Below are 23,771 nucleotides of genomic sequence, written 5' to 3'. Positions count from 1 at the left end.
AGTATTTGCCCTGAAGCTTAAGAAAAAGTGGTGTCTGCTACTGCCTGTGCCAGCCGGGCTGCGCTGAGGGGAGCGGGCTTGTGTGCGGTGCTGGTACCGGGGCTGCTGAGGGAAGGCAGCGGAAGGTCTTTTTCTAACCGGGGGGGGGGGGACCTGACAAACGGGAGCTGGTCTGCCCCAGACCTGAGAGAGGGCGTGGGAGTGCAAGAGTGGTGCGGACCCCCCTTATCAAAGTCCCCGTGTTTGGAATAACAAGCTTTCTCTCACTTTATATTTTAATCTCTTTGCAGCTCCACAGTCTTTAAGCTGAATTAGGGGCATTAATGGGATTACCCTGTTGGCTACATAGGACAAAGCTAATTGCACTTGTCAGGCTGAGTCAGAAAAGAAGCTCTTGGGGAGGTGGTAGCAGGAGCTGGTTCCCTTCAGTCTGACCGGCTGCTGCACTGGGAGCCAGCAGCCCCCAGTCACGGCTGGGGCCATGTTGCCATTCCTCTAAGTTTTGTTGAATATACTTTATTTTAATGTTTCCTGACTGAAGTGTTGCAGCAGCGCAGGCCACAACCTCTGTCAGTTGTGCATCATGTAACAACACGTGTCCTGGTATGCCGTGTCAGTAGAGGGCAAGATACCTGGTATCACTCAGAAATGGGAGGGAAAACAATTTCAGGCCCAAGAATTGATACTGTGATTTAGTTAGTACCTGCATTATTTTAGATACTGATTGTATATTTTGTTCAGCTACACAGTCTCTGAACATGACCCTTCCTACAATTAAGAAGTAAAATTAAGTTTATTAATTTAACAAATTAATGCAATTAAGAAAAGTGTTCAGATACTTGTGTCACAAGTTTATTACACTTCTGACAGGGAAAGCCTGCTGTTAAGGTGGTGACAGCAGCGGGGAGCTGATGTTTCAGGTCTCAGCAGCAGCAATACAGCCTGAGGTCACTCGTGTCTGTGCCCAGTCTGGTGAACGCAGAGGTGGCAAAGAGATGCGCTGGGCATAAGATAGATCCAGCGCTGTGGTCTGAGATGCTCCTCCCAGTAGATACCCTTTAAAAAAAAAGAAAAACCAAAACAACCAAACAAACCAAAACAAACCCAAAACAACAACCAAACAAAAACCTGTCGACCCCTGCTGTAGGTGTTGCTGCTTGGAAGCAGCATCTGAAACAGCAGTACTGGAGCATCAGGGCTGAGCTGCCGCAGCCTGTACCTGCTTTTTCAGCCCGACGATGGAGTTCGGCAGCTCCCGGGGCGTCCCGCCGGGAAGCCGCGGAGGGAGCGGGAGCCGTGGAGGGAGCGGGGCCGGGGCGGGCGGGAGCCGCGGAGGGAGCGGGAGCTGCGGTGGGAGCGGGGCCGGGGCGGGCGGGAGCCGCGCATGGAGCGGGAGCCGCGGCGGGAGCGGGGCCGGGGCGGGCGGGAGCGGCGGCCGGCAGGGAGCTCCACCCGCCCGCCCTGCGCCCGGGGAGCCGCGGGCACCCGGCCGGGCCAGGCGCGGCGGGGGCGGAGGGGAGGGCTCTCCCCGCTCCGCCCCTCGCCAGGCTGCCCGTCCCGCCGGCTCTCCGCGCGTCCTCTGCTCCCCGCGCGGCCCCGGCACTCGGCACGGACCGTGTGTGTTGGCGCCCGGCAGCCGCGTTGCAAAGGACACGGGGCCAGGCGGGCGGCGGGGCCGGCGGAGCCAGGGCGCAGGCTGCGTGCCTGCAGAGCCTCACGCCCTCCTGGTTACACAGACTGGAACCTCCACCTAACATTTTAACCCTCTCCCTAAATAGCCCTGGAAATTCAGACAAGGGGAGCAGCCTGGATGTGTTGGCCATCACAGCAAGTGCCCAGCGTGGCTGCTGGTCTCCATCCCCAGAGGCTTTTCCAGCCCCGACATGATGAAGCCCCGGGCAGCCTGGTCTGACCGGATGACTGACCCTCCTCTGAGCTGGCAGCTGCATTGGAAACCTCCCGGGGGCTTTTCTCCTCTGAATTAACCCGTGATCCTGTGACGCCAGATCACAAACCCTTCTCTCAGCTTGAGCTGTGGCTGAGCGGTGCCGGCTCAGCCGGCTGGAGCAGCACTGGCAGTCGGCATGGACAGGGCTGCCTGGAAAAGCCATTTCTCTTCCAAAGTGTCTGGGAGTCCAACACCTTCCTGTTCTGTGTGGGGATGGGGACTGACCTACCCGTGCTGGTACCAGCTGGAGGGCAGACATGGGAGACAGACTCTGGGACACACTTGGTCTCCCACATACACATGGACATCCCATTAAAAGTTTCAATTTTCAACAAATGATTACTGTTTTTCAACAAGGAATGCTGCAACAGCAAGTTCCCAGCCAGCTCGAGGTCCCAAAGTGGGTAGCCTTGGCACACCGGCATTGAGGGCAAGGCCGAGGAGCAAAGACACCTCCCTCTCCAGCTGCCCTTGCCCCTGGGGTGCTCGCAGCCACCTGCTCCTCTGCCTTCCTCGCTGTCGTTGTCCCGCAGGCTGCCCAGCCTGAGGAGAGCTGCCCTGGCGCGATTTCAAGGCCGGAGCTCGATGCCTGTGCCGTCGGCAGGGCCGGGCTGGCAGCGCCCGCAGCGCGGGCACGGCGCTGCCGGTGACACGCTTCGCGCTCCTGCGGGACAGGAGAGCCCCGCCGGCCACCGCACCCGACAGCCCCGCCGGCCACCGCACCCGACAGCCCCGCCGGCCACCGCACCCGACAGCCCCGCTGGCTGCAGCCGGGGCGCTGAGACAGGAGGGACAGACTCCTCGGCACCCGGGCCGTCCGGGACGCCTGTTCCCCCAGGCTGGGAGGTGTAACAGAGGCCGCAGCTGCCGTGCTGTCTGAAGTCTGCACGGCCCCCCGCGTTCCCCCGGGCTCAGGTTTCCTTCCTCTCCCGTCTGGAGCCGCTGGCTGGTGCCCCAGCCCGGGCCCGGCCCTGCCCGCGCGGCTGGCACAGCAGCCACCGAGCCCCCTCTCCCGCAGCCAGCGGCAGCCGGGCGTCCCTCCCCTCACCCCGCCAGCACGCAGCGCTTCCGCTGAAATCTTCCGCTTGAGACACGTGCGAGACCAGAATAGATTTTCAGGGTTGGGGTGGGGGTTTTTTGGATGTTTGTTTGTTTTTATTTTTCCCTCTGCTAACTAGGGGAAGGCCAGACAACGCCTTGAAATTTTGCTTTTAAAACATGCTCCAGACAGTTTTCGGGAGTCCCTGCTGCAGGGGCAGCCCTACAGGGCAGAGCCCCTCGGGTTCCGGCGTGCCGAGCTCGGGCCGCCGGCTCGGCCGCTGCTCCCCTGGCAGCTCCAGCCCCGGGTCCCCGGGCCCGTGAGCCAAGTCCTGGCAGCCACCGCGCGGCTTTTCCACGGAGCTGCCGCAGCGGCTGCCGGGGCCGGCGGGGCCCCGCGAGGGCGCGGGGAGGGCTGGGCTGTCACCGGCAGGGGAAAGGCAGGAACAGAAGAGGGATTCCCAGCTTCAGCTCGGCTCCCAAAGCGGCGTTTTATTTGGTGGCCCGTGAAAAAAATCCACAGGGCAAAGCTGGTTTAGCTTAGCGCATTTTGATGTGCTGTTCCTCTGCTCCTGCCAAACCCGTTTTGCAGTCTCCCTGGAGCGGGGGCTCTGCTGTCGCCTGTGCTGCTGAAGAGCCGCCCACAGCCCCGCTCCCGCAGCACCCACGGCACGCACGCTCCCGCGCTCACCTCCACGAGCCGCTGCCGCTCCACCCGCACAGCCGGGGTGCAACCGCTGTCACCCGCTCAGGCATTTCTGTGGGGCTCAGCCACCTCGGACCTCAAACAAGGCTGTTAGCAAGCTAAGAGGAGTCATCCGCAGCCCGGCTCTGAAAGGGCAGGCACGTCCAGCCCAAGGGTGCCCTTGCTGCCCACGCACAGGTCTGGCTGCGGAGCTCGGCGCTCAGGGCTCGACCTGCTGGTGCTGCTCACCTGGCTGCTGGCAGGCGGGGCTGCGGCGCTGGGACCGGCCCTGAGCAGCCACACAAAGCGGCTCCTGGTCCCCGCAGTCACTGGCAACCACGACGCAACCCACCTCCCCCGCTCGGCGTGGGGAGTTTCTCCGACATCAAACCTCCGCTAAACCTGTAGATGGGTTATGCTGGATGCAGCTTGGGCAGGAACAAACTCCTGCCCCAGTACAAAACGCCAGAGGACGCCAGAGTTAGGGAAGTTTCGGAGGAGGTAACTGTCTCACCTGCCGAGTGTCCCTAACACGCGCTCACACAAGACTAAAGCACCACGATGAGATGGTGTCCGCAAGCTCCCGTGTGCAGGAATGCATTGGGTCTGCAGGCTGAAGCCCTGCAGCTCAGCAGCGCGTCTGGCATCCTCCGCAGCCCCCAGCTGGGCCGTGCACTCGCCAGGACCAGGCTGAGGCTGCAGGAGACAACTCCGGACAGGCCACGGGCAGCGGGGCAGAGGAGAGAGGGGACATGGGCCACCGGTGCTCCCTGCCATGCCGCAGCCTCTCATGCTGTGGGCTGAGCCCCCCATGCTGCCCTTGGCACTAGCAGCGCATGAGAGAGGGTGGCTGGTCCTGTTTCACCTACCTGGTCCCCTATGACCACATTTGCCTGCTGTGGGTGAACTCTTTCTGCCTTTCCAGTGGCTACTTAAGATCCCCCCAAATTCAGATTGACATTGTCCCTTCAAGCTTCTGGGGTTTGTCTCACACTGTAGCAACTTCACCTTAAAACATGTTATCTTGCCAGCTCTCTATACCTGTGTTCTACACACACACATAATGCTGGGCTTTGGGACATTTCTGTGGCATTTCCCTGTGACAGGCACTCGATAAACTAGTCATTTCTTTACCCAGAACAGTTCCCGGCTTCTCACCAGTTATGCACTCAGATGAGAACTAAGGTTATTTGTCTCATTTTTAATTTTGAACAAATGACCGCAGGTCAGGGGAGCAGGGTTTCGGATAAGGCGTGCAAAGGATGGGTGACGCTGAGGACATGTGCCATGACAGACAAAGCAGCCTGGTCTGGAACAAGCTAAGCTCACACTAGCTGACAGCACTGACAGCAAGTCAGAAGGCATTGTTTCAGCATAAAGTAGATTGTTAATTTTTTTCAAGGAAATCAAAATATTCAGCTTCTGCAGTAGGCTCTCTTGGCTGGTTGAGCAAACTGATAAAAGCAAGGAGCAGAACTGTAATGCTCCAGATTAAAATCTAGTGTTTGGCTTGGTACCTTGTTCATAATTCATATAAAGTTTCTATATTGTCTATAAATTGCCAGACAGGATGAGCAGAGATAGACCTATTGAATGAATCTATCTTTTGTGCCTTTATTTTTTTTTTTCCCATTGGTGATTGCAGAGTTTTGCAATAGATTTCCAAAAGGTCCTTTTGCCGTGGTTCACAGGCTGTCCTGCACCTGCAGAGAAACAGCAAAGGAGGAGGGTTAGCTGGTGGTTTGCCCATCTCCCTGGGGCCCCTCCGGAGCTGGCACGAGTTGTGGATGAGTGACCATGTCTGCAGGCACTCCTGAAGGACGATGGACACAGCCCAGAGCAGAACCTTCTCCAGCCGGAGCGGAGCTGCCGGACGCTGCCCATCGCCTGGCAGAACGCGGGGCTGCTCCTGCAGTGGGCACCGGGAAGCAGGGCCAGCCCTGGGGACAGCGCTGACCCCTCCGACCTGCTCCGTGGCTGCTCCTGTTCAACCAGTGCAGAACCAGAGAGTGTCTGGGGACACACAAAGCAAACACGTCCTCAGCCTGGGGACACAGGTCCTGCAGAGCGGCTGACACCCACAGCAGGTACCACAGACAACGGGACAGCCACAGGTTCCATTCCTGAGCATCGCTGGGGCCACAGGCCAGGCTACAATTTAAAAATTTAAAAAAATAAAAAGAAAATAAAATAAACACAAAACAACAACAGCAACAACACCCCACAACAAAACAGCAACAAAAAACAAAACCACAAAAAGGCTACAGGGTGCGAGCGTAGGAGAAGGTGCTTGTGCTCCAGGCAGGTGACTGGCACTCACCGGGGGACTCAGCTCCTCCCATGGCAGGGGCAGCTGCGGGACATGCAGTTCTTCTAGGGCTTGGAGTCTGACTTGGTGGCTCTTGTTCTTGAAGCTGGAGAGGAAATGAGGGGTAAAAATAAAAACCTCTGATAAACCGCTGGAGACAATGGTCACCTGCACCATTTCCAGCACTTGCAAGCAAAACAATATCTAAGGTCCACAGCATTTCCATGCTCACAGGGAAGGCAAAGTAATATTTATAAACCTGTCTAAACCTTCCATTTGCATATTCCTTCATGTGTGCCTAAAGCACAACCAGTCCCCTGCTCACCCCGAGTAAAAGCAAATTCTACAGAGTTCTGTTTATTTCGGGGTGTCACTCCCAAGGAAACCTCCTTCTCAGTGTGAGTGAAACAGGAAAACGTCACCCTAAACCAGAGGTCAAACCCAATATTAAAAGAGTGGCACAAGAGCCAAGTCAGGTTTGAGGACGGGTTCATTTGCTGCACACCTGGGCTTGCTCCAGCGCAGCGTGGTCCAGCAGGTCAGCTCCTCCATCCCCCCGGCAGCTCAAAAGGCAATGCTCAAAGCAGCACCACGCGAGACACCGGGATGAGCACAACGAGCCGCCTCGGGAAGCAGCACCAGGGCGGGCTGTGCTTTCCTCTTCAAAACTGCCTGTGCAATGCGAGTGCTTCCTGCTTGGGACCCACGTAAACACGGCACATGCACCCCTGCAGCCTTCCTCTGCCTAATTTCACTCCTCACCTTTCTCCCTTGCTGCGAACCAATACCTTTTTGTATGTGTGATGCGTGGGAACTGCATTTGGCAGCACCATATAGAGTTTCCTCGACATACGTTTGAGGCCAGATATGTAATTGTAGTGCTGAGAGATTTAAGATGAGAAAACATTTCCAGGACATTTAAGCTGTATACATAATCATAATAAAATGCCTTTATAAATCTGTATGTTTAGTTCTGACAAGCTTTTTGCTACCCTACTCAGTACAAAATATAGACAGATTGTGACTTAAGAACTTCCTCAGTAAACAAAACAGCAAATGAGTAAGATAAATGGAAGTGTCTAGACAAACAAATGCTTCTTAAAATTCCACTTAAACACATTTTAATATTTATTTTTATTATAGCAGTAAGAAAGGAGTACTTAGAAATTATTTTGACAGGGAAAAGGTTTTGCCCTGATGTACTAATTATAAGCAAAGAATTATGGCTGAGATTTTCAAATCTGCCTAAGGGATTCAAGTCTCCAACTAAACCAAACAAAGTGAGCATCCAAAACATTTAAGCAGCCTTGAAAATCCTCCTGTCTGCATGCACAGGGCCGTGCACAGGAAAGTATATAGAGTTGCATGAGTAAAAGACTTAATATTCCTTTCAACAAAGCAACTATTTCAAGGGATTCTGAGTAGATAAATACATAAAAACAAACTCCAATGAGCTGCGGTATTTGAAAGAGTGCTCAGTTGGCCTGTCACATGATATAATCAATACTCACTGTTTATTTAACAAGAGTAAATTTGACCCCAAAGTTTATAAAGCCTCAAGTTCTCTGACACCCAGCACCCCCAGGATTATTTAAGGTTATTCACCCAGAGTTGACAAATAACCCCGCAGTAACCAAACAGACCCACGCACTATTTGAGTTTGGGCTGGCCAGACCCAGGGCTATTAATAGCCATCCCGAAGAGGGGAGAGGGGTCTGTGCATACAGGGCCACACATAGATCTGCTCCTAAAACCCACAGTTTTGCTGTGCCATCCTAAGTCAGATCCATGAAGCTTCCTTCAGCAGGGGTTGTCACACTGTGTTTCCCCACTTCAGCAGATGCTTTCCAGACACGGTCTTGTTTTACAGCTCTGCCTTCCATAGGTGTGCTCACCAGGATGGCGTATCACGGATTTCACTGTGGCTGCAAGTGTTCACAATGCCTCTAGCTGCTCTTATGTGAAATCTCAGCCTTTAATCCACTGCACATGAGGAAGCAGATCCAAACTGCAACAGGCTGACCATATGTGACAACGTGGCTCACACAGGGCAGAAAATACAGGGGTGAGGGAGAATGGGCTGTCGCACCAGCTTTAGGAGTTCCCAGGACTTCTCCAGAAGCCATGGGAACCTGAAGTCCTTTCCCTGACCGAGGAGCAGGCAAAGGTTTCTGGAGAATTGTTATGGATGTCACTTGCTCCAGAGAACTATGCATTACAGCTTGTAACGTACACAGTCTGATGAGGTTGACCTGGATCTGAGGTTAACATCAAAGCTTCCTGAGGACAAACACCTGTACTCACATTCCAGCACTGGTCCCAGCCAACGCTCACTGAGCACGAACAGGACACGTGAGGATGGCAGCCACCGCCTGCACATCCAGGTTCATGCAGTGGAAGGCTGAACACACAAGCAGAATTAAAGCGTGGACAATGTGACCCACCTTATCTGACAAAGCCTTTTGTGGGTACAAGAACGTCCTGACCTTCATCCGCTGCTTTCTCTTCCACCCACACTCACATGGATGCTGGAAATGCCCTTTTTTGGAAGGCAGGAAGACGGTTCCTGGTAAGCGCATGATCCTGACCACAGAGAGCAGGATGGAGCTGTTTTCCAATAGTTAAAACTGTCCCAGCTGCAAAACAAACATACGTACACACACAAATGTTATAACATCAATGTTTCTTTTACAACTGGTGCCATCAAAGCAACGAAGATGGGCTTCAGGAGTGCTTCTCAAAACCAACGACTAGGTGCAAACTTTCTTCTGGTAGATATCTCTTTTTCCACCTTTCGGTCCTTGCTCAATTCACTGCACTGGGATCAACAACTGCAGAATCATGCCATCAGTCTTTCTGCCCCGTATCTGCACTTTCAGTCCCTAAACAAAGGGAGATGAAATGGTATTTTGCAAGAATCATTTTGCCCTGCCACTACTGCAAACCAGGCAGTTACTTTTCAACAGCACCCATGGAAAGACTTCATGGAAGTTCATGTTGAAAATCAGCACATCGGTCAATCTTCAGCCATTCCTCTTGGTGTAGAAACAGAGCTTATCTGCAAAACCCACGTGAAGTTTACTCAGCAACATGAAATACTAGAAAAATGTTCAAAATGAAAGAAAAAATATTTCACAAAACCAAACATGTCGGGAATTAGTGAGACCCGAAGGTCAATTCTCTCCTGTGAGAATGGAGCTAGTTATATGCACACCTTCTCCTGACTTTTGAAAAAAAATATTTTTAAATACAAGCTTCCCTTCTGAATCAGCTCTGAAAACCACAGGGATCACAAGGCTCTCGCCGCCAGTCTTATGGCTGCACCTGAAGAGACAGACCCGGGGCCTAAGGAGAGGTTCGTGGTGGACAAGCACGTTTCTAAAGCCCCAGCAGAACAGAACCGCTGCCCCTCCGTGGAGTAACCCCCCGAGAGAGGCTGCCAGGCAGCTGCCGCACCGTGTGCCACCTCCAGAGGGAACGGGGAAAACAGAAGCTTCTGACACAGAACAGAGGCAACCAGCCTGCTCCCCGGGACAGCTGCTCCGGGAGAGCTCGGTTCCCTGTAGGGTCTGAAACCACCCTCTCTGTGCCCCATCTCAATAGCTGCAGCATCCCTCCTTTTCCGCTTCCTTGGTGCCCTTGCAAGATCCTCAGGCTTCCTCAGCTTCTCCTAAATGTCAGTCCCCATTGCAGTATCTCCTCTCTCCCCATAGTTTTTGCCCAGGTCTCTCGGCAGCCAAGGTCAGTCGGTACCAAGTCCAAGCTGCAGCCGTGCACATGAACACCAGCGTGCCAAGCAGCCAGCAAGCCAGGCAGCCCGGTGCTCGCTCCGGCGTCCCTCCACAAAACTCGTCTCTGCCCAGCTGATGGTTCTCGTTGGCCTTACAGGCACCCGTGGTGGGATCCACCTCATCTCACTCCACCTGCTTTGTAAACTCACCCACCTGTGGCTGCTGGCCAGGCTCCCACTATCAGCACGGGAGATGAAGTCAACAGAGCTCAGAGTGCATTTCATCCCACAGCAAGGAAAAATGAAACATGCCCAAACCCTGTGGTTTATGTTTACTAGCACTCCACTGACTATAGAAAGAGCTATAAAAACAGGCACTTGTGTTATAAGCACCTAATCTCAGGTGAACTCCACCCCCAGTGACTCTGGGTACATTTGTATTCACTTTGCTGTTTGACCCCAAGGACAAACTTGAGCCCAGGGTCAAACAGTGCCCTGGCTCGCTCCCAGCTGCTCACAACGAGGAGCCTCTGGAGCAGGTGATTTGCACCCACAGACCAGGTGAGTGGGAGTGTGCCAGCGCATCTCCCACCCCCCCAGGCCCCCTCACCACACACTCGCTAGCACCGGCCACACTCTGCAGCCCTCTGTGGCTGTTTTGCAACAGGCGTGTGCCTACACATCTACACGTTTCCAGGCGCTGACCTCACCCACCATCGCTCTTTCCTCTCATGGGGAGGAGGCTTTGGAGCAGGGAGACAGTAGTCCCAGGTGGGTTCAGGCTGAGGAGGTCTTTACAAGGCTGCCCACCAGCCCTTTCACTCCAGCACATCACCACTGCCTCCTCATCTCAATGGACTGGAGAATCACCACCACCCTTTGGAGGCTGGCAATCGCCGCAGAGTCACAGGGACCATAACCAGCTCAGTCTGCACTGTGGATCCCACTGGTAATGCACGCCCTGTCTGCTGTGGAAAAGCCAGTGCCGCCTTCTTCTAGGAGAGCTCCCATGAGGTAAGGGTGCCACTCTGCATGTCACCTCTCTGTCCCCCTCCTTGCTACTGTGGCTTGTGCAGAGTGAATGCCTGTGGGACCACGGTGCAGCATGTCTCCCAGGACCAGCTGCGGGACAGAGGTGACTCTCCAAGGGTGAGCTGCAAGGCCAAAGTGCATATCTCCCACGGGGAGCTGTGGGGCTGAGGCGCTCATCCCCATGGGGAGCTGCAGGAATGAGGTGCATGTCCCCAACACTGAGCTGCAGGAACAAAGTGAGCTGCACAGGGGAGAACGCGGGGAGCAGTGAGATGCCAGCACCCTGCTGCCATGCAGGTGGCTGGGATGGGTTGCACGTTGGGTAACCTGCGCCATGTCCAGCTAAACCACTCCACAGGGATCTGCAAAGTCCAGGGGTTTGGCGCAGGTGATGAAAATCTCTGGGCAAGTTTTTCTGGTCATGAGGGCAACCCCAGTGATGGGGGTTCCCTCCCTTTGGTCTCTGACAAAGCCAACACGGTCTCTGCACGTTGTGCGTTTGGAGAGTAAACAGGGATCTCCTCTGCAGCCCCTCACATAGATCTGAGATCACAGCAGGGATACTTGCGCTGAGCAGCTCCAAAGCTGGCTTTCACATAGGCTCTTGTTTTAAAAATTTAAAGTATTATTGCTCAATCCTCACATTGCTGCCAAGAGACTTGTATGATGTCTCTTCAAAAGAAACACAAGGCCTTGATCTCCACTGGCCCCTCAAGTGTGCCTTCTGCCCTTAGCTCCTGTGACATGCTAAGGACCAAAAAAAAAAAAAAAAAAAAAAGAAATCAATTACTAATAGTGAGTAGATTGCTTAACAGCATGCCAGTGGTGTGTTTTGTACCCCGGTGCCAAGGGCGCGGCATGTGAATGAGGCATTTGGCAAGAGCCAGCAGCGGGGCAGGGGAGAGCCCAAGGCCTGCCAGCACGCTCCGGAGGAGCGCAGGGGGTGCAGGGAGCCAAGCTGGGCACGCTTCAGTCTCTGTTGCATGTAGGACATACTATCTGCACTTTTGTACCTGCATTTTCCTATCCAGAGACTATTGGCTTGCTTGAATATAAACTAAAAGCTATGTAGCGGGGGTGGGATCAAGCATTAGGATCAACAAATTAACATTGCAAGAGCTATTAACATCTCTATCTCATCTGTCATATGAGGCTGAAACTAGTCAATAGTTCAAAAATTATTAAAGGTGGATAGGGTTAAATAAAAGAAGGACTTTTGTTCACATGACTTCTATAAAAATACCTATAATGGGAGGTGTAGAAATGTTGTTACCCGTGCTAGGAGGAAAGGCAAAGCTGTCCCTGCTGACTTCTATACCATATTGATGTCCCATGAGATGCCCTGGCCACACTACCATTTCTACTCCTTCATACCTCCAGGATTTAGCCCATCAGAGGAACTCTTGAAATGTAGCAGCCAGTAAGTCACTATGTAACAAGGAAATTCCATTTCCGCATGAAAAAGCACACAAACATGTTTCTAACGCTTCTATTGGGGAAAAAAACCATCTGATTGTAACACATGGAGTTGCTTTGTTAGCTACACAAGCTCATTCTACAATGCTTAGAGGCTGTCTCCTCACCCTACTGGCTCACAGTTCAGCCTCTAAGTATCTGATTTTGTTAGCAGAAATTAAAATTGATCAGTTAGGTTTTATATTAAATAGTTAAACAAATCATGACACTGGGAAAACTCTGAATATAATAAATACACCATTCGAAGTGGTGGAACACACAGACCCCTGTGTCATCCTTGCAAGCAGGAAAGGTTCTCAGTTGTGTTTTCTGATACTTTCCAAGCTCTGTCTACAAATAAACAGCGCCACTTTGCCATACTCTTCCACAGCTCTCCAAAGGTATCCACGTTCTTGTGAGGTGGCGTATCTCCACATCAGGCACAGGGCCCGACGACTGAAAATACAAGTACATGTGAACTGACAGCGATCCTTTAGTGAAGAAAGACCACACAAGATACGAAGCAAAAATAAACACATGCTCACACCATGTGAAGTAAGCGTGATCTACATGGAAAGAATCAACAAATCATTCCAATATTAACTCCTGATTTCCACTACAGAGAAATCCCAGGATTCCTTGGACCAAAACATGCAGCGATTATGTGACTTGGCTGGTTTGTGATGACCAGACACGTGTTCTGGCTGCCCTTCCAAAAGACAGATGGGAAGCAGGGCTGTGGACAGTACCATCATCCTGTCCATTGTTCTCAGAAGAAACACAGTTCTCGTGACAGCCACAGGACCTGAGGAAAGTTTTGGGTGGCACACAACCAGTTCAAATATAAAACCTCTCACGATCTTTAGTGGATACTGAAGCAATCATTTGTTCATCTGGGTTCTTTCTGCTCTGACTAAAACCACCGTCTATTGCACAGTTTTCTGTGAAACAGGTATACATCTAACATCAGAGGTCAAAAATGCCCCTTGATGTCCCATCACAAGAAATGGAAAACGATCTTGCTTAGTAGTATGTAGAAGCCAAGAGTTTAGGATAAAGGAGCAAGTTAAAATGCCTCCTTATTTCTGCGTGCCCAAGCTGAGATGGCCACAGATAACAAAGCCGTGTTTGTTAAGAGCAGGGTGAAATGCAGGAGACGGGGTTTCGCCTGACTTGGCCTCAGTGCCCAGACTGCTGGCCGGGACTGCAGTTACACAGCTGGCCAGTGATTTACCAGCTGTGTAGCCAATTCTCTTCCCTAATTTATCTTCTCAACCCCATGACAATTTAGCTTTCCACATCGGAAGAATATGACCTGCAGTCTGCATAATTGTTTTTTAAACTTAAGATATAGTGCAGTAGGCATACATAAATAATCCACAAGTGCTTAACATCAAAATCCTAAATATCTTCCCAACAAAAACCCCAGACATGTCCGTTTTCTCCAGAGCAGCACAAAAACCACATCCCCAGCTTCTCTGGGAAACTGAATGGAAAATACAAATAGATGTGAACTGACAGTAATCCTTTAGCTGCTTCCAGTGACTGAAAGAGAACATCGGTTTCACTGAAATCTGATCAATGGCCAAAAAGAAGTTTCTTTTACGTGTCCTAGGCTTCATTATGGGTGTTTGAGGGGTTTTTTTCCACCTAACCAGGCTGTCTGCTATGGCAGCAGTGCAAACACCAGCGCTGCTAACAGCCTCTGAAGCCTCCCATTGAACAGCGCTGGGCAAGCACGGCAGGACTGGAACTGCGGTGACTCAGATATGGCCACAAATGCTCCCGAGAAAAAAGGCCATGAGCAATACTGTGTAAAACGCACGTAGACAGAAACTGGGGTTAGTATCATATAGGGCTGGGGAGGAACACGGTGCTGCCAGCCAAACGGGACTTGCTCCGTCTGGCAATCAGACTGGTAAAGCAAAATGAACCCCATAAACTGAAGTCTTAATGACAAGTTAGCTCTGCTTTTCATCTGGTAGTCTAATAAGAAATTGCAAAACCAGGACAAAGCAGGTTTTTCCTAAGGTTGGGATGTGTGAGGAAAATGGGGTATGAAGAAGAAGGGAAAGAACTTAGAGAAATTAGAAAAGGACACAAGGTACCTTGTTGCTGATTATGTGCTCTGCCTCCCCAGTTGTCCGATATATAAGCTAGCGCCCCTGCTGCTGTCTGTAGCAGCAGAGACACTTTCCCAATTATCAATAAATGAACGTGAGCAGCAGTAGATGTGCAAGGGAAGAGAACAGCCCCACATTGTACAACTCCCTCCTGCCCTGAATTTGCTGCCTGCTGCCTCCACCCTTCCTTCTGCCCCCTCCCTATTCTCAGTTTGCTCCCTTCCGTCCTTCCTTCCGTCCTTCCGTCCTTCCTCTCACTTTCCCCAGCTGCCACTTTCCTGTCGTTTCAGAGCTGCCTTTCCCTGGCCACCCCCTCAGCCTCAGCCGCTTTCAGACACCCACCGCACCGCTCTGCATATGAAAACGAGCTGTCACATTTTCCAGCCTCTGAAGCAGAGATTATTTTTGGGAGAGCTGGTTTTGACAGTTCTGCGCCGCAGTTCACAGGCAGAGCACAGGGCAGGCTCTGTCTGCGCAGGGGGAGGAGGCGGGGGGCACAGCAGCTCAACTCACAGGCTGTGCTCTCAGAAGGGACTGGAGGTCTGGGGAGACACACGAAGCTCCCGTGGGGTACGGGATCAAGGAGCAGTTAAGTCTCCCCACTTCTGAGGGCTGCTCTTTCCCAAACCAAGGCCAGCTGCCAGCAGCGCTGCTGCAGGACACGCCACTGAGATGACAGTGACACGCCACGGGCACAGGGAAGTCCCTCTCCGCTCTCTCCAACAAAGCCCCCCAGCCCTGGCTACATCCCTGTCACCTCCTGGCCACCAGGCAGTGTCTTACAGAGCCCACGCTCCTGCCAAGCACCACATTCAGCATCCAGACCTCACCTGAAGACCTGGCCTAAAGTCCCTGAAGGGGGAAGGTGGAAAAGGATTCTGACCCACCAGTCCAGCCCCAGCCGTTCCGCGCACTTTGACGCCAGCTGGTCAGTGCGTAACACAGAACTCGCGGGGCCAGAAGGTCCCGTGGCACCTGGATGGCAGCAGCAGACACAGACTGACATGGTGGGAATAGAGCCCAGGGGTGAGAGGAGATAATAACGGAGGAGAACGAGCGGGAGGTTTCCTAAGGGACCGGCACAGCAGAGACTGACGGGGAGAGCTGCTGCAGAGGGCGGCTCTGGAAATTCAACAGCACAGGCCACCCCCCGCGGCAGCTGATGTTGCAAGCAACTAAAAATGATAAAAGTATTTCATGTTACAGACCTTCAGTTCACGTTGGTATCTGAATTTTTAACACTGAAGTTCTCATTAGGTCAGTGAAACTTTTGTGTATATACAATACATACACGTAAGGGTGAAAAAAGTGACAAAGATCTGCCTAATTTTCTCCTGAGTTGCAGGAAGCAGCTCTTAGTTTTGTGAGTGAAGTTACCACGTAAGGTTAAACTGTAATGCTGGTGCAATTTTTAGAGATTTAGTTTTAGGGGCAGTAATATGCTTTGAAAGATATTTCAAAATGTTTTCAATAAGAACAATTACAAACACAAAAACCATGACAGAACCTGCCATAAAACACAGAATTTCACCAAGAACTATTGTGTATTAGTCTCATAACCTTTATTTCAGCTGGAGCGAATGCAGACAGATGCACTTAAGAGCCTGGAAGTCTTTCCCCAGCTGTGCCTCATGTGACGGTAGCGCTGTTTGGCAAAGGAGAGCATGTTCTGGGAGTCAAGCAACCATTTCAACTTTTTTTCCTGATTCCAGTGGGAAACACACAGCAAACACACTTTCTCCTGTTAAGACACCCAGAGATGTGAGATCCAGTGGAGTAATTTGTAAACAACTATTTGCTACTACTAGCAAAAAAGGATCTGGATCACCCTGAAGTGAATTATCTTTTGGGAATTCCCTCTAGAGGAGGCAGTCAAGCCAACCAGTTTTCCCCGCAGGCTCGGCAGGGGTTTCATAAAATCTGGCCAAAAGGCAACTCAGGTTACACAAGTGAAACAGAAGATGGGAGATGCAGGTTTCCCTCTGTCAAGCGGCAGGTTTTCTCAGCAGTGACAATCCTGGAAGCTGCAGGAGCGAGGAGAGAGGGACCACGCCACTGGCAGCCTGGTGCAGGGGCACAGCAGGGCAGAGCGTCCTGCCACGTGTGCGGGGGAACCACGTGAAGCCGAGCGACAAAAAATCCAGCTGTACAATGTGTCAGTGGAAACGCTGGAATTAAAGCAATACCAAAAGAATGTGTCTTCCTGAGAGTAATATTACCAGCCTTCTGTCAATACGCCAGTCTTTGAACTAATCAAGAATTGGTTTAAATTACATTTTACCCTGTGTTTGTGTTTTGCAACTGTTACATCCTCATTCTTCGGGCTGAAGAAACTGCTGGTTTGATATTCTTGCAGTATTTTTTTCACTTTCAGACATAACTGAACATTCTGGGCGGTTTCCAGGCAAGTTACAAGAGGACATAACCTGTTCTCAGACCCCTTCTGTCAATTGAGAACTGCTGATGAGGGGAAGAAGAATTAAGTAGAACGAGAGAACACTGGACCACAACACCATCGAAAAGGGGAAAGACAGGAAAACGTATCTTAGAAGAAAAAAAAAAAGTAGAAAAATGCTCTGAGTGCAGGAGGCTAGACTGCCTAGGAGGAGGGGAGATCTCTGACGTGCAGCTGAACAAATAGGAGAAATGGAACCGAAGCATAAGGAAGCACCAGCGGTAATTCCAGAGCGGAGCGGCACTCCGGCACCAGCCTGGCTCAGGATCCCACTCCTCAGGTGCTGACACACGCACCCACCGTCTCTGCTTTTGTTAAGACTTTCAGACAGGAAAAAGAATCTGCCTTAAGCTCAGCACGTACGGAACAGCCGCCAGGGCCGTGCAGTGCCGCGGGCTGCGGTGACAGCACCGAGCTGTGACCCCGCTCCCGGGCAGCCAGGCGGGCGGGGCCGCGGGGCGCGGGGCCCGGGGCCGCGGGCAGGAGCAGCCGGACACCGCCCGGGCTGCGGAGCCCTGTGCCCGCGGGGCTGGCGCCTCCTCGGAGCTCCGGCCGCCACAGGGTTCCCGCCCGAGGCGGGCAGCGTTCGGAGCAGGCCCGGGGGGCTGCGGCTGCAAACCCGGCGCCAGCCCGATGCGTGACAGAGACCCGACCCCACCGCCCCGCGGGCACGTCGGCTGCGTGGGCCCGGAGGGACGAACCCGCGGGTAGCCAGGCGCCCGGCAACGGGCTCGTCTTTCCCCCGTAGGGGGCCCAGACAGGCCCGCCTCCCCCCGCTGCAGCTCAGCGCGGCGGGCAGCGGGCGGACGGGCGGGGGCCGCGCCGGGGGGCTGCGGCGGCTGCTGCTCCCGCTCCCGCGGCCGCGTGACCTCATGCACGGGGAAGCGCGAGGAAGCGCGAGGCAGCGCGGGGCCGCTCCCACCCGGACGCGGGGGCGGGGGGGCAGCACTGACTCAGCCGCTGGCGGGGACTCACCGCGCGCACGCCGCGCTGACACTCTGGCCACGCCGCGGGGCAGCCGCCGATCACGCGCAGGGGCAGGGCGCCCATTGGCCGCCGCCTCACACACCTTTGCCGGCGATTGGCGGGCGCAGCCGGGAGCCCCGCCCCGCCCCCTCCCGCGCGGGGCCGGGGGAGCCGCCACCTGAATGGGGAGCGGCGAACAAAAAGAGGAAAATAAAGGAGCGGGTGGAGAGCGGCGGCGGCGCGTGCTCCGGTCAGCCTCGGCTCCCGCCACCGGTGAGTGGCGGCACCGCCCGGCGGGACTGCGGACCCTGCAGGGGGGAAGGCGGCCGGGACATCCCCGCGGGCGTGCGGGGAGGGGACGGGGTGTCCCGAGGCGGGGAGGGAGCCCCCGGCGGCGGCGCGGCAGGGGGACGCCGCGGGGACGAACCGGGGCAGCGGGCGGTCCGGGCGGGAGGAGAGACCACGGGTAGCGGAACGGGCAGGAGATCGGACCGAGGCGGCGGCTGGACGGGGTAAGCCGCGGCGGGGGCACCGGGGCTGCGGAGAGGGAGCAGGGGAGCCCCTGCGCGGAGGGGCGGCCGCGGAGAGACCCTGTGCGGGGCGGGCGAGCACAGCCGCGGCAGGGAGGGAGCTGCCGGGAACCCGCTGGCACCGCCGGCGTGCAGCCCGTGCTCCCGGGCGCAGGGGAGCGGCGCGGCGCCCGGCTCGGCGGCTGCGTGTGCCAGGGCTGAGGGAGCCGGGGGATCCCGGCGCGGCGCGGGGGCGGCAAGCGCGCCGGCGGTGCGGGGAAGAGCCAGCCGCAGCCCCCGCCGGGCGTGGATGGATCCGTGTCGCGGCGCCGTTCCCCGCGGGGGCGCCGCGTCGCCTCCCTTCCCCCGCGGCGGGTGTGGCGGCGCTGACCCCCGCCCGCCCCGAGGCGACGCGGTTGCCCCGGCCGGGCTTCCCCCGCGCGGCCCGGGCGCGGCCGCGCCGGCTCCTTCCTGCCGGGCCGAGGGCGGGCGCGGCCGCGCAGGGAACTGGGGGAAAGGTCGGCGCGCCGAGCAGGCGCTGATCACGCTTTGTTCACACGCCACCGCCCCGGGCCGCGCCTCGCCCGGCGCCGGCCAATGGGCGCCGGCGCGGGGAGCCAATAAGAGGAGGGCGGGGGCGGGGGCGGGCCGCCCCGGCGGGGTCCGCTGAGGTGAGGGTGGCGCGCGCCCAGCGGCCGCGCCCCTCCCGGGCCCCTGCGCCCGCCTCCCCGAAGGGCTGCGCCTGCACACGCGGCCGCCCGGAAGGAGGGTTTTGCGCCCACGGCATCGGGGCGGGGGCAGGAATTCACCAGCTGCGGCAGGCGCCGTGCCCGCAAATCTAAAGCTGCGTTATGATAACAGTGGCACATACAGGCTGGGAGGCTTTCTGAGGGGGCTGGTTCTGTGAGGTGGTCCGTTAGATGACGAATATGCATTATATATATATATGCATATATATATTATAGATACATAAAGTTCTCCAAGTTGGTGGTTTTCCTTGCATATGTGTGTATGTGAGAAAGACCTTTTGAATTTTTTCTGGAATGTTTTTGGTAGCTAATACCTTTTGGACAAAATGTTCCTCAGTCCCAATACGGTCCTTTCTCATGTGTCAAAATAAACACAAATACTGGGGGCTGTGTTTGAAGCAAAACTGGAAGGATGGTGGGATGGAGGAGGAAGTTTTGGGGTTTTTGTGGCGATTTTTGTTGAGCTTTCAGACACAACACTTGCAATATGGAATAATTTAAACCATTGCTTAAGATTTGAGGGGAGTTCTTTTGTCTCAAGAAAATACATAATCTTCACCAGATGGCCAGATTTCCCCACTAACAACTTTATAAAAATATTATACAAATAAGAAGGAGAGCAGGAAAATATAGGCATTCCTCCCATGTGACCGAGCATATTTATCTTGCACAGATTGCTTTGTTTGGTTTTTACGATGACTTCTAACTAACTGCAAAGTATTCAAACTTAGCATCAGGTTTAAAGTTTCCTTTTTTCCTCTGACCGAAGCAGGGGGAAGAAATGGAGATGATGACTGAGAAACAGAGAGATACTCGGTATTTCTGGAACAATACACCTGAAAAAAGCGATTATGAGGCTGTGGAAGCCCTTATTTCTATGAGTTGCAACTGGAAATCAGACTTCAAAAAACAGGCAGAAATGAGACCTATAACTCCAGCGTCTGATATGTCAGAAGAGAGTGATGAGTCTTTGCTTCCTGGAGCAGCAGACTTTAATGCGATACCAGCATTTGTAAGTTTTTGCATTTGTGTATGTGCGCGTGCTTGTTTTTAGGAATTAGCGTGGCAATGTGCTGGTAACGTGCCCCCCCTTACCGTGTCTCTCTCCCTGCGCAGTGCCTGACCCCCCCCTACAGCCCCTCCGACTTGGAGGTGTCGCCGATGGTCCGTCCAGGGACACCCGCCGCAGCCCCCGGCAAGTTGCTGTTGGAGGCAGCCAAGGCTCCTCTGGCCGCCCCGCGCAGGGAGGTGGAGAGGCCTCCAAAGGCTCGAGCGACGAGTGTGATCCGCCACACGGCTGATGCCCAGCTTTGTAACCGCCAAACCTGCCCGGTGAGAGCAGCCAGCCTGCTGAAATACCAGGACAGTGTTTGGAGGGAAACAAACAGTAAACAAGATGCCAAAGCAGAGCCGTCGGTGGAGAGCAGCGGAGCCAGCGATGGGAGCGGTGAGCTGCTGGCGGCAGAAGGAAGAACTGCAGAAGCAGCTGCCAGCCCGGAGCCCTGGACAAAGCCGTCGGTCAGCAGGGACCAGCCTGTCTCTGGGTCGGCGCAGCAGCTGGTGCCGGTGGCACCGCCATGCCCTGTCCCGCGCAGCGGAGCCCCCCCTGTGCCAGTGATTTGCCAGATGGTCCCGCTGCCAGCAAACAACAACGTTGTGACGGCCGTAGTGCCCAATACCACGCCAAGCCCGCAGCCGGCTCTCTGTCAGCCCATGGTCCTCATGGGCACCCAAGTTCCCAAAGGTGCTGTTATGTTTGTGGTGCCCCAGCCAGTTGTGCAGAGCACAAAGGCTCCCATTATTAGTCCGAACGGCACAAAACTCTCTCCCATTGCCCCTGCTCCTGGCTTTGTACCTTCTGCAGCAAAAACCACTCCTCCGGTTGATTCTTCAAGAATAAGAAGTCACATTTGCAGCTACCCAGGATGTGGGAAAACGTACTTCAAGAGCTCCCATTTGAAGGCTCATGTCAGAACACACACAGGTTGGTCACTGGTGCTGGATGTTAAAAATGAATGTGGAAAATTGCAGATATGTAGACAACTTGTTGGTTCTAGCAATGACCGGATTTGTTGACGGAACAAATTGTGGGGCAGCAATGAAGTACTTTTTTGCCAGCGTGTGTTGCAGTGCTGCCTAATCTCTGACAGGAAATCACCCCGGGGGGAGGAGGGAGTTGACTCAGCGGTTTGTTTGTGCTGGTGTTGCTTCGTGTCAGAAGCTGTTCAGTAGTGGTTCTTACCAGTGTGGAAGCAGGGCCTTGCACAATATGGTGTGTGCTTTTCCAGAGGTAAAGACACCTTATTAGGCGTCTCCACAGGAATTATTTTTGTCAGAAGTGGGCAAAACTCAGAGAGTCTTTTATGAAAGAATATAAGGATCCACTCCAAACTATTCCTGTTTTAGGTTTAATAACCATTTAATTTACTTTAGAGTAACTTCTCCATACCTCAGCTCTTCTTCAGCAGTAGCAGAGAGAGTCGTATATTTTCACATAGGCTCACAGCGCACTGCCAGAGCTCTGTTACATAAAACATTATATTACAGGTTGCGTTTCAGGGGTAGTTTTGGGCATGCTCAGTCATTGTAATCTGCCATTTATGTGGAGCCGAGAGTTAAAATCGGCTGTTTTGAGATGTAAAGAGCATCTCAAACTAGTTGGTTTCCAGGGGATTGTTGACCCTTGGTACTACTTAGCCTTGAGGATAGTGAGTCTGCATGTTTAATATTGGTATGTAAACATTTTTTCACATTTCATATATACATAAAATAATTAATATTTATTGAGATTTTTGCCTCAACTGTCATAATAGAAACTTCTCTTAACAAAAGTCAAATCCTGCCAGTCAAGGCAACAGTGTTTGTTGCTCAGTTATTAAGTTAGTACTCATGTGTTTTGGTTTTGTTCTTTTTTTTTTCTTTTAGGAGAAAAGCCGTTTAGTTGTAGTTGGAAAGGCTGTGAGAGAAGGTTTGCACGGTCTGATGAACTGTCTCGCCATCGCAGAACACATACCGGGGAGAAGAAGTTTGCCTGCCCGATGTGCGAGCGGCGGTTCATGAGGAGCGACCACTTAACAAAGCACGTGCGTCGCCACTTATCGGCTAAGAAGTTACCAAACTGGCAAATGGAAGTGAGCAAGTTAAACGATATTGCCGTGCCGCAAACATCTCTGACCGCCCAGTGAAAGGACTTGCTCTGAAGACTGTGGAATTAACTGTTGTCACTGGGAGACGCCAGCTGAAAAAAGGCTTTTGCTGCCGGTCTATGGTTCTCCCGTGCTGGCTGCTGAGGGCGGTGCAGCAGAGAGGCAAAGGCGCTCTGCGCTCGGTCACAAAAAATGTTGCTGCGAGAACCGGTGGCTGACTGGAATAGCGGGTGTCTTTTGCACTGGTAAGGGGGGAGAAAAAGGGAAGGTTCTAGAGCAGAGCAGCACACATTGTGGAAGTTTCGAATTTTGCAGATTATTCATATACGCTCTAGATCAGTCACACATCAGTGTTACTGAAGGTTTGCTGCTGACGCTTGAGACCAACTCTGATTTTAACTTTCGGTTGTCAATCTTTAGTACAAGACAGACTAGGAAGACAGCAATGTACAGGCGCACGCTTGAAAGCCCAGAATGCATCTGGGTAAGATAGTCTAAATCAGTTTTCCTACTTCTGCCACCTTTTCATGGTAGGAATCTTTTCCCCCTGTCCACTCCCCAGCCCCGTCCTAGGCGATGATTTGGTGCCAGGCTCCTGGAGATTTCAGGGCTGTCCCCTGCATGGGGTGTTGAACACACCCAGCTTTACACCCGCTGTCCAGGGGATTCGGAAGGGGCAGCTGGAGGGTGGGAACGTTTCTGAATCCTTGTTAATTTTGTAATATTTTCCCAGCCTCTCTGGCAAGCTTTGCGATTATAACGATTGGTTGTACCTGGGCATCATACGATGCTTCTGCTTTTGTGTTGCTTACTGTTTCCTTTACACCTGCTCACGGTTCTGTACCACTGCGTTTTTCACAGATGGATACACTGCACTTTTAAGAGAAATATCATAACTGTAAACTACTCGGGTTGATTAAGGAAGAAAACCAAGTATCTTGGACTTCTTGATCATGTTATTCTTTGAGAGACAGTTTATACTAAAAATGAAATGGCTATATTATATATTGTATTAAATTGGAAAGTTGTGATTCAAAAAGTGAAATGAGGCAGTCAAGACACCAGCCTGGAATTTGAACTGTAGCTTTTGTGACAAATAATGCATCAACTTTCACTATTTCTATCTTATCATATTATGTTGACGACATATCAAAAAGTGAACAGTTTGAAAATAATGTATTAGATACGCTTTTTGTGACTACTTTAAAGATTTGCACATTTCTTATGTTGTACTTTATACTTTGTTTACAATAAAACCAACTTTCTTTAATTGACTTTTTTTTTAAATTCATAGTGGAACTTACCCATTTGCAAGGAAAATAACCTCAAAACGAAATTAGTGTCCATCATTAAGTGTCTTGACCAATGAAATGCTGTCTCTCAACTTTTGATATTTTTTTAAGCTTTATAGAGCCAACTAGATTGCAACTTGGTGTCATGGGGGGTTCTACCTCCTGCCCTGCCCTGCCCTGCCTGCAGGGATGCCCAGATTTCCCAGCCGCCTGGCTGCTGACTCAGGGCCCTGCCCTGCGGGGTGTTTGGGGCAGGGCCGCTCCTTACTTACCCAGGCTGACGCAGTGCCCTGTGCAGGGAAAACCTGAGTCATTGCCTTGCTTGTTCCAGGGGC

The 23,771-nt window shown here is 53.1% G+C and overlaps 1 protein-coding gene and 1 long non-coding RNA gene across 4 annotated transcripts in view; one reads left to right on the top strand and one right to left on the bottom strand.

Moving 5' to 3' along the window:
- The window catches only part of KLF10 (KLF transcription factor 10), a 194,012-nt gene extending 170,656 nt beyond the window's left edge, over positions 1–23,356 (top strand). The window contains exons 2-5 of one of the 3 annotated variants that reach the window (XM_065628331.1): positions 17,992–18,013; positions 19,768–20,010; positions 20,115–20,982; positions 21,924–23,356. In XM_065628331.1, coding sequence (XP_065484403.1) covers positions 19,780–20,010; positions 20,115–20,982; positions 21,924–22,183 — 1,359 coding nt within the window. In that variant the 5' untranslated portion in view covers positions 17,992–18,013; positions 19,768–19,779 and the 3' untranslated portion in view covers positions 22,184–23,356. Of the gene's footprint in view, positions 1–17,903; positions 18,014–19,767; positions 20,011–20,114; positions 20,983–21,923 lie in introns of those variants that run through there. The other 2 variants (XM_065628333.1, XM_065628332.1) reach the window with 2 other exon arrangements.
- On the bottom strand, positions 4,929–8,594 carry LOC135985234 (uncharacterized). The gene is made up of 3 exons (XR_010605766.1): positions 8,424–8,594; positions 5,992–6,085; positions 4,929–5,374 (listed from the first exon to the last, which is right to left on the bottom strand). It is a non-coding gene; the product is annotated as an uncharacterized LOC135985234 (long non-coding RNA).
- Positions 23,357–23,771: the final 415 nt, after the last annotated feature.

This window comes from Caloenas nicobarica, chromosome 2 (assembly GCF_036013445.1).
Source record: "Caloenas nicobarica isolate bCalNic1 chromosome 2, bCalNic1.hap1, whole genome shotgun sequence".
NCBI classification, from domain to species: domain Eukaryota; kingdom Metazoa; phylum Chordata; class Aves; order Columbiformes; family Columbidae; genus Caloenas; species Caloenas nicobarica.
The sequence above is the reverse complement of the archived record's forward strand: the minus strand, read 5'-3'. Positions and strand labels throughout refer to the sequence as shown.